Source organism: Notolabrus celidotus, chromosome 11 (assembly GCF_009762535.1).
Source record: "Notolabrus celidotus isolate fNotCel1 chromosome 11, fNotCel1.pri, whole genome shotgun sequence".
NCBI lineage: Eukaryota > Metazoa > Chordata > Actinopteri > Labriformes > Labridae > Notolabrus > Notolabrus celidotus.
In genome coordinates, this window is record NC_048282.1 from 33,780,901 (window position 1) to 33,791,561 (window position 10,661).

Genomic DNA, 10,661 nt, shown 5'->3' on the forward strand with positions numbered 1-10,661 from the left:
ATGCTACTTCCCCAGCAGACCACTCCAAAGAAGATGGCTGATGCCACCACAGAGTCAAAGAAGGACTTCAGAAGAACCCCGTCCACACCAAAAGACCTTAGTCTCCTCAGCAGAAAGAGTCTGCTTTGTCCCTTCTTGTACAGCGCATTTGAGTTGTCTGACCAGTCCAGTTTGTTGTTCAGGTGAACACCCAGGTACTTGTAAGATAACACGTGTCTTTTAGGTGTAAAAAAAAAAAAAAACGTAGAATAACACAATAAAATCACAATTTAAACATCTTTATTTTCAATTAAAGACAGCGGCAAATGCACATTCACAAGTTTGGCAAACACAGAAAAGAGGCACTGACATTAAAGCTCCTGTGAAGAGTTTTCAGTATGTTTTATAACAATTTAATCCCTCTTATGGACTTCAAAATCAGCCAAAAGTCCTTCAAAAATAAGACTGATTACTTCTATTTAGTTCATTTACATGCCAGCCACCTCTGCTGTGGGGTAGAATTAGATTCCTTTTAAATTAAAAGAGAAAAAATCTACTTAAACATGTGCATGGGGGTGCTGGTGGCCTAGCGGTCTAAGCGCCCCAGGTAAATAGGCAACAGTCCTGGTCGCAGGCTGCACGTCTTCCCCCTCTCTCTACTCCCCACATTTCCTGTCTCTCTTCAGCTGTCCTGTCCATTAAAGGCAAAAAATGCCCAAAAAACCTAACTTTAAAAAACATGAGCATGACTAAATCAGCACTGATGAGATGGTACAATCGATAGGAGTTGCTAAAATCAATACAACATGAAAGTTCCTCACAGGAGCTTTAAATTTGTAGAAGAACCTGAAGCAAGCGGTAAGCCTTCAGTGGAGATTACACCCAAAAAAAAATGAAACAAATAAATAACTCATCAAGAAATAACCTTACTGAAGAGGTGGCACTCAGAGATTTGTCTTTGGAGGAGTGAAACTGAATTAAGTCCAAGGAAAGTATTAGCATACTTCTGTCCAAACACATTCATAACAGCAATCTACTCTTTATATATACACACAGGCACTTCTTTCATTAACAGTAGTCTTTAAATTACAGTTCAGTGGGAACATGTAAAAACTGAGGTCTGAGACGGTCCTACAGCATCCGGCAACACATTCACCTTGGCACAGAGGGCGTTCTCTGAGGAGACATGTTACTGCAGAATGTTTTCAAGGGAAAACATCCACAATGTCCGTTCAAATGTGGCACAAATTCATCTTTTAGCACATGCAGTACAAAAGGTGCTTCTATTCTGGCACTTGCGGATGAAGAGGTATGATATGGAATGTCTCTTGCATGAAAACAGTATCTCAAGACAGCTGGGGGAAGGGATTCAGGAGATGAAACTACAAGAGGGAAAAAAAATCAGAGAAAGGGTCCAAATATTTAAAAGTGAACTGACAAGGAGGGGCTCTTGAAGGACTGAGGAGTGAGTGGGTTTGGAAGCACTTCACTCAGATTGTGGCACTGAAATCGATGGACCTTTGGGGTCGTCGAATCGATCCATAGTGTTCAGCTGCATGATCATGTGCAGGCCGTACACGAAAATGAGCAACATGAGCAGCGACGTCAGCAGCCCCATCCAAATCCCTGCAGTGAAGAAGCCAGCACAGTCACTGGCGTAGGAGAAGTTTGTTCCATTCGCCAAACTGAAGCCCTGAATCTGCATCACGAAATGACAGAAGACAAGAGTCAATGAACGAGAGAAAGACCAAGCGGGTAGAATTAAAAACAAGACTCTGGGTTGAATCAAATATCTGAGTTGTAGTTGTATCTTAAAGAGCTCATAGTGCCATATTACCCCTCTAGAACACTACACTCCCAGCATGCAGGCCTGTTGGTTGTACCTAAAGTCTCTAAAAGTAATATGGGAGGTAGAACCTTCAGCTATCAGGCTCCTCTCCTTTGGAATCATCTACCAGTCAGGGTCTGGGAGGCAGACACCCTCTCTACTTTTAAGAGTAGGCTTCAAACTTTCCTTTTTGATAAAGCTTATAGTTAGAGCTGGATCAGGCTTTGACCAGCTCTTTGTTATGCTGCTATAGGCTTAGACCGCCAGGGGAATTGTACCTGGAAGTCGACAAAGTTGAGCCTCCAAGTTGAGGCGTTCGCGCTGGTGCTGTTCTGCACGAGCAGAGCGTCTCCGAAGCTGCTGACAGACTGACAGTGGAAGGAATACTCCACAGGGGCGTAGATGCCACGCCTTCCGCTGAAAGATGCGGTCACACCGTTCACCTGAAGCTGCACCGAGTCCAGGGTGAACCAGTTCCGTCCAGACACAGGGAAGAACCGTTGAGCCATGGTGAAACTGGAAATCAACATTAGAGCGATATTGAATTTATTGATCACAGCATATGAACATGAAACATTGAGCCTCCACTACGATTCTTCAATGACGGACCTTTGAGTGCTATTTGAAAATTCCTGACTACTTGTAGTACAAATAAAGATTAAATCCACGTTCATGCTGCCAGTCAAACCCCTGTGGAGTCTTGGATGAGACAGGGTCAGTGTGAAGCACCCGCCCACATAATGTCTCTCCAACTTGTGCCACACTGTAAGAGTGGAATTCATTGCTCTGTAGATGCAGATTATTATAATTATTATTATTAGTATTAATATTATTCTCCTTCTTCTCCTTCTTCTTCTTCTTCTTCTTCTTCTTATTATGTGGTGTTTGCTCTTTTTATTTCTCAGTTTGTTTTAGGTATTATTATTAATATAAGTTGTTGTTGTTTTTTTAACTCTATGCACTTATTTATTTTCTAAATATTAAGCTATTTATTTATTGTATTTTCACTATTATTTATTTTTATTTATCTTTTTTTTTTATTGTCATTTATTATTATTGTTTATTTTTATTGTTATTATTATTATTATTTTTTTTTTTAACCTTATGCACTTTTTCTAAATATTAAGCTATTTATTTTAAATATTATTTATTTTTATGTATCTTTAATTTAAAATTGTTGTCATTTATTATTATTGTTTATTTTTATTTTTATTATTGTTTTTTTACCTTATGCACTTATTTACTTTTTAAATATTAAGGTATTTATTTTATTATATTTTAACTTGCATTTATCTTCTTATTTATTTATATTCTAATTTAAATTATTGTCCTTTAATATTATTATTATTATTATTATTATTGTGTTTTTTTGCATTCCTTCCCTTATTTTGTTTTCTTATACAAAAAAATCACTTGCTTTAATTCTTTACATCGATCTTCTGTACATAATGTGCAAAAATTAAAATAACAGATCTTAGTAAGAAAAAAAAAAGAGTGGAATTCACCCCTCATCATTTACCTTACTCTATATAAGAAAGAAAGTCACTGCATCTCCTGAAATGTGTAATTATGTCTTTAAATTATAAATGTGTGCCTTACCTTAGAACATAGCCTGTTGCATAGTTGAGGACAAGCCTAAAAAAAACATGAAAGAACACATTAAAGTTTCCTTCTTTCAAAGAACACAAAACTGTATTTCTCTCATAAACAAGCGCACAACTTTCACACACGAGTGCCAGCTCACATGGAGTTACTGTTGTTACACAGGGAGCCGGTCAGTGTAGGCGTGTCTGCACCGAGGTCGATCCAAGCCCCGGTGCTTGAGAGGCTGATGTTGAGGTTCTGAGCCCAGAGCATTATGCAGGGGCCTCCGGTTTCATTGAACATGATTGGAGGTTTGACTTCAGGTGCTACTGCTTGGAGCAAGGCGCGCCCAGCAGGCTGGTTGGACATGGATGTCTCTGTAATCACCTGCAGATGAGTCATGAAATAAATATCATACCACTTTTATGTCTTCATACGACCTTCTTAGTCTGACTTTTATTCATAAAGTGTATAATTAGAGATCAAGTTGTGACAAATGTCCTGTGTACTAAGCTGAGTGTCTCACCCGTGATGGCTGGGATCCTGTGTAAACTGCGGTGTATGGGACTTCTTTGGCTTTCATAATAGTCAGAACGTTGCCAATAATCTCGTCTGTTGAGGAAGCAAAATACTAATGAGTTACATGACAAAAAGCAGCACATGATGACAACATCACAGTGACCCAAATGCTTATAATTTTAAATTTTGAGACTCAAAACTTACCATTATCATGAAGCACTTCCTTGCAGGACTTATGTGCGCTATAGGACAGAAACAATTTAATATTTACTTGTTAAAAACACATTAAAATGATGCTTCTTTTGGCTGATGTTCTGTAAAATCTGCAGCACAAGTCTTACCTGGTGCAGTAAGGCAGATTGAAGAGCAGCAGATTATTTGCGGATGAGTTAATGCTGAGATGTGACAGAGTGTCTGCGTCTACCAGCAGAGGAGAAACACCCAGCTCCTCCTGCAGCAGCGCTGGGATGGCAGAGATGCCCGACCACTCTAAAGCAGGAAGAGTCACTGAAGAGGAGGCAGACTGCAGTGCGGCCTGAAGAAGAGGGAGTGGAAAGTGTAACCAGCTTTTAATATACAGAGAGGGGAAAGTATCATCATCATGCAGGAGTAAGGGGAGTTATAAAACTTACCTCAAGATTTTTAAAGGCACTATCCTGTTTGTTTCCAAACACTCCGCCGAAAACTGTGAAGTCATCTTTACTTAACTGAACACAGAGAAGGACGATCACAGTTAAATGATGAGTGGTTGAAATGCATACATCTGTAATACAACTTAAACTTCAATCATTCCAATTAGTCAGTCAGAGAGACGGCTTTTCCAAACGGCGTGTTACAGAGGAAGTGTGAAAAGGGAAGTAATGCCCGGGCTCATTGTCACACCAGAATGAGAAGTCGGCAACACAGCGTCACATGGGACTGCAGTGCTACTACTACACATGACTCAGAGCTATCCAGCGTCTAGCTTTTCCTGTCCATCCTCTTCAATACTCGTCACCCTTCACTGACCTTGTCCTGCAGGAACAGCAGCACGGTGCGGGGGTCAGAGCCAAAGGCAGAGGTGAGGTAGGCAGTCAGCTGGTCTGTGGACACGATGTGACCGGCTGCAGGAGGAGCCAGGGCTGGTAATCTAATCATGGAGAGAAGAAAGGGGCAGTAGATGTTACAATCACTTTGACATGTTTCCTTACGATGTGCACCAGCTGTCGGCATAATTAAGCACCAAACATCAGGAGGACGGTGTGGCAAAGCATTGTGCTTACCGTGCAAAATGGCTGCCACTTACTCAAAACATTCAACTCTGCATACTTTGATGTGGAGGATACTTTGTAGATCTATTCAGTGCACATAAATCTCCATCACGTCTGTTTGTGGTGGAAGAGGTTTCACTTCCCTTTTGGACTTTCTAAGGTTTCTTACACTTGTATCATCTATCATGTTGTCTATTGTTTCTTTTATTGCACTCGTGCCTTTTGTACTTATATATATATTATATTTTTTATTAGTACTACATTTTTAATGTCTGTCTATTTATGTTTGTACAGGGAGTACGCAAAAATACTGGAGTCAAATTCTTTGTATTCTTGAGATACATTGTGATTAAAGTTCTTTCTGATTCTGATTCTGATTCATTGAATAAGATCAATTCACAGCTATTCCCTTAATCATCCATGCCTCCCTCCTGCAGTGGCTCTGAAACCTTTAACCACTCATCTTTAAGTTGTTTTGAATATCATCACATATTAAAATGAAGCTGTAATAACACAATGCAGTAAAAAGAAAGGCCTACAAACTCATGTGAGTTGCTCCTGAGAAGCCATTTCTGATTTAATATTTGCCATAAATAGAAGTCCCAGGCCATGATAATCTGCCTGCTCCTCACAGCTATTCCCTTAATCATCCATGCTTCTCTCCTGCAGTGGCTCTTAAACCTTTAACCACTCATCTTTAAGTTGTTTTGAATATCATCACATATTAAAATGAAGCTGTAAAAACACAATGCAGTAAAAAGAAAGGCCTCCAAACTCATGTGAGTTGCTCCTGATCAGCCATTTTTGATTTAATATTTGCCATTAATATAAGTCCCAGACCATGATAGTCTGCCTGCTCCTTATTTAAAGACTTAATTAACTATTTTAAGTTAATATAAGTGGATTTGCATGAACTTTTAATGCATAAAAGTGATACTTTAGTGAGGCAGTGTGTGTTATTTTAATCACAGAAGCTAACTCAGCTCAAAAAGGAGTCATTACAGTGCAGTAAAGTACCAGTAATTAATGCTTTAGTTCAACTGTGATGAATTAGATATAATTTTAACACTTTTTAAGAGCTATGAATTTTGTTTCTACAAAAAAAAAGGAGTAAAAAATAACATTAGGAGCATAGTGTTAGCATAGCATGACACACAGCTGGCTCCAGAGGACTCTGAAAGTAAGTCAAAGTTAACACATGAGTTTAAAAACAGATATCTTACCCCTCACTGGACCACAGGATCACCGGTACTTGTGCTGTGAAGCTCCCTGAAGAGAAGAAGGAGAATAAAAAGGCGATAAACGCCATTAAACACCGCGGACTCCACTCTGCCATCTTCATTTACTTTTCCGCAAAGTTCTGATCACGTGACCTCGACCAGCTGACTGTCATGTGCGCAGCTGCTAGAAGAAAAGAACTTCCGGCTCCTTTCATGCTGCTCCTGATGGGGAGTTCGGCTCTTTCTGGTGATCCGGATCTTTTGACTCAGAGCTGGATTTCTCGAGTGTAAAATGGATTTTCATTCACAATGTTTGATTTTATGCTCAGTAATTTCCTTTTAGTCCTACACTGCATTATTGCCATTATTACTTTTATGAACATTGTTTTAAAATTCTATTTTCTTTTTTTAATTATTTCATTTTATCTTTCTGGTATTTATTTGATTTTATTTAATTCAGATAGACCACCAGAGTGCCTTCTTCCTGATCAACCATTTAACATTTATTTTCTACATAGCTTATTCTGTCTTCTATACATACTTTTATTATCATTATTTTCATTGTATTTGTATTTCTATCTTATTAATTACTTCTTCTATTAATATTATTTGATATTCTTACTTATTGTGTATAGGAGCAACTTTAATGACTGAATTTCCCCCGGGGACAAATAAAGTATTTCTGATCAAAAGTGGAGGATTCATTCACAATGTTTGGACATATGGTTGATTTTATACACATACCTAGAGTAATTTCCTTTTAGCCCTACACTGCATTATTACCATTATTACTTTTATGACCATTGTTTTAGCATCATTTTTTAACATATTTCTACTTCAACCATTTAACATTTATTGTCTACATAGCTTATTCTGTCTTCTATACATACATTTATTATCATTGTATTTGTATTTATATCTTATTAATTACTTCTTGTATTAATATTATTTGATATTCTTACTTATTGTGTATAGGAGCAACTTTAATGACTAAATTTCCCCCGGGGATAATCAAGTATCTTGATCTTGAGCCTTTTTAACATCTGGCAAGGGACTACGGATGTAAACTAGCCCTTTGGCTAACTCTGGCATATTTACAAAAGTGTTAATTAATATGCACGGTCCTTTTAAATAATAAAAAAATATAATAAATAAATAAGTATTTCTAATCAAAAGTAGAGGATTCATTCACAATGTTTGGACCTATTAGTAGTTGATTTTATATTCATGTCATTTAAAGCTAATAAAAGAACACTTCTTATGAACACAAGAATCAGAAAGTGGCAAGAGGCCTTACCTAATGATCATCATGTGAAAATACTGTTTGATCAATAAAGCAAAGCACCTGAAATAATAATATTAAACATGTCTAAATATGTGTACAGTGATTGATTAATTTCCAGTTTATTGCATGAAATGAATAAACAAGTTTCTATATCATGATTATATAAATTATCCAGTTATATTGATGATTAATAAGCTGAGTAAGTCAAGAACTACCAGTCTTGTCTGCAAAAGAAGCACAATACTAAATCATTATATGATAATAGTAAACTTTATTTATATAGCATTTTTTAAAACAGTTACAATTTACATAGTTAATTCTAACTACATACTTTCTTATTAATTTATTTTATTTTAATTTTATTTCTGTTTATTTTTATTTTTTTATCTTTATTGCGTTTTATTTTATTTTTGTTCGTATTTATATCTTATTTATTCCTTCTTTCTATTAATATTTTGACTTTCCTACATGCTGTGTATAAAAGCATACTGTAATGACTGTATTTCCCCCAGGATAAATAAAGTATTTCTGATTCTGATTCTGAAATTAGTCTAAAAAAATAATAAATAAAATAAAGGGGAAATAAAAGAGAAATGTGGAGACAATGACTGAAAGTTTAAGAATGCAGAGAATGTAGTAAAAAAGGATAAAATTATTAAAAACAACAATTAATCAACATATATTTCAATGAAATATAAAAGCAAAGTATATATTATTTATTTTACTGGTTTACAAAAATAGATAAATAAATGAATAAGAATAATTGACTCCAAAAGAGTTGGTTATAATAGCAGACTCGTTCCAAACCTTCACATCCACACTGCCTGCCCTGCCCTCAGTGCATATTTAATAACACAATGATAGCCTGCAGCTTGTCCATGTTTGTTCTGTTCAGATTAAACAGCAGAACAAGAAGAGTTTATGTTTCCATCTTGGACACAGCTATCATTGTGTGCTGTTATAAAGAAGTGGATACTTGCTCAGAACATTTGGTGCAAGGAGAATAAAGTGCACTGTCTCATAATGATTAAGCTGCAATAAACAGCATGTGATGTGTGTAGTGGAGCTGAACTTTGTACTTCCTTCATAAAGAACAGGACCACCTTGCAACTGTCCATGGTGCTGATACACCTGTATGTTGGCGAGGCACGATCCTCGTCTTATTGTCCCATTCATGTATGACGCTTCTACAAACACACTGTAATAGACTGATTAGTAAAAGGAGAAAAAAACAGAAGTAAAGTTTCAACAGTCTTTGGAAAAGGCCTTCGTGCGGTCTGTAAGCGAAAGCAACTCCCATCCACACAGCTGTGGCGGCGGAGGGATACATCCTGCATCCACGCAACGCTGCGCCTACAACTGGAAAGGAAGGATAGAACAGAAAAATAGAGAACGAGCAGACTTGGACAAAATGTTTTCAAAGGGGCACACAAATATCAAACTCAAAGCCAAACTGTGAAACATAACTACACATGTGCATGATCCCTTCGCTGCGCAGAGCGAGGTGTCCTATTACGCGCAGCTCCATATGGGGATCCGTTTGTGCCAAAAATGTGTCGTCAATCGCACTGCACTGTCTATGTCCACTGAACATGTGAGAAGACATTTGTCTATGTCCATGGAACGTTGAACTGTCCTTGTGTCATTTGACTTTGTCATTACATCGTGTCGTCATGATGTGTCGTTTGACAAAGTGTCATTATGATGTGTGTTATGGTCTGTCCCCTTAGTCAGCTGGTGAGGAAGCTAATCAGCCAGACTCCAATCAACCCCTATCCAAAACACAACCAAATTAAACAAATCATGAAGCACTCCAAAGATCTGTATTTAGAACACTGGAGAAACCAAACAAAGACCCAAAGTAGAATGGATTGTTATTTGAACCTAAACCGTGATTATAAATTATCTGAATATCTGTTCAGTGTCAGAGATACAAAACAAAGACGTATCCTGACCAAATACAGGCTGAGTGACCACCACAGGGAGACACAGACAGACATGGCTGCCCAGAGAGGAGCGCCTATGTGCTCACTGCTCTACAGGGGGACATAGAGACAGAGATGCACTTCCTCCTCCACTGCAGCAAGTTCTCTTTACTAAGAGATTCCCACTACAGGGAAATTACTAATATGTTACCAAACTTCCCAACATTAACCCCAGAAGAGAAACTGTCAGTTCTCCTGGGGGAAGGGTCAGCAGCTCCTCTGGCTGCTAAATATGTGTCTGCCTGTCACAGCCTGAGGGACGCACCATCCCATGGGGTTTGATTTTGGGTGGAGGTTTTGTGAGCGCGCCGCATCGGGTGAGGACATTGAGATACGCTGTATAGGTGACACCATCGTTCATTAATGCGTATAAAATATGTAATAAATGGTTGATATGTATGTGATGAATATAATATGTAATGAATATGGTGTGTGATTAATGTATATATGGTGAGTGTAGTGTGTTGTGAATATATATAATGTACTGTATGAATTTATGTGCTTTGGCAATAACATTGCCCATATTAATAATTTTCGTACTAAACTTCGTGTGAAGCTTGGGTTCTTTTTTAGAAACAGAACCTGCTTCTCTCAGGGTCAGAAAGAAACTAGTGACAGCGACCTTCTTACCCATTGTTATAACTTTTCTCCTGATATCGTGTCACCGGTACAACTGTATAATGCTAGCATGACAGTTGTGAGTACTAACAGCAACCATATTTATTTGTGTTTTTAACTTTCACTATGATAATGTTTTGGTGAGGACCGGTTTTGAATCAGTCACCATCATATGGTCGCAAGTCAGCGGTGCCCGTGCATGTGAGCGGGGGGGGCGTCGTTTTGGAGGAGCTCTGAGGGAGGAGGGGAGGGGTTAAACGGAGTCCTGAGGAAATGCTACATTCAAATTCATGCTAGTTTTCCGAGACTGCCAACCCCAGCTTTAAATAAAGGTTAAATAAATAAAAATAAAAAAACATCTCGTTGTTCATGCCAATAAAGCAAATTTGAATT

At 37.8% G+C, this 10,661-nt stretch overlaps 1 protein-coding gene across 1 annotated transcript; it reads right to left on the reverse strand.

The window, feature by feature from the left end:
* Positions 1–262: 262 nt before the first annotated feature.
* On the reverse strand, positions 263–6,571 carry atp6ap1b (ATPase H+ transporting accessory protein 1b). Its single transcript, XM_034694998.1, has 10 exons — positions 6,384–6,571; positions 4,919–5,039; positions 4,543–4,617; positions 4,252–4,445; positions 4,115–4,152; positions 3,918–4,003; positions 3,552–3,778; positions 3,407–3,442; positions 2,086–2,323; positions 263–1,678 (listed from the first exon to the last, which is right to left on the reverse strand). Exons 1-10 carry the CDS (start codon positions 6,500–6,502, stop codon positions 1,466–1,468), a joined length of 1,347 nt encoding a protein of 448 aa, XP_034550889.1. The 5' UTR covers positions 6,503–6,571; the 3' UTR covers positions 263–1,465.
* Between the last annotated feature and the right edge of the window lie 4,090 nt (positions 6,572–10,661).

Excerpts from the sequence above, each read along its gene's own strand:
- atp6ap1b (XM_034694998.1), bottom strand. The coding sequence starts at position 6,502 with ATGAAGATGGCAGAGTGGAGTCCGCGGTGTTTAATGGCGTTTATCGCC. Across the intron at positions 4,004-4,114 it reads GGAAGTGCTTCATGATAATG|ACGAGATTATTGGCAACGTT; the intron begins GTAAGTTTTGAG and ends CTTCCTCAACAG. Across the intron at positions 2,324-3,406 it reads GCAACAGGCTATGTTCTAAG|TTTCACCATGGCTCAACGGT; the intron begins GTAAGGCACACA and ends GTTGATTTCCAG.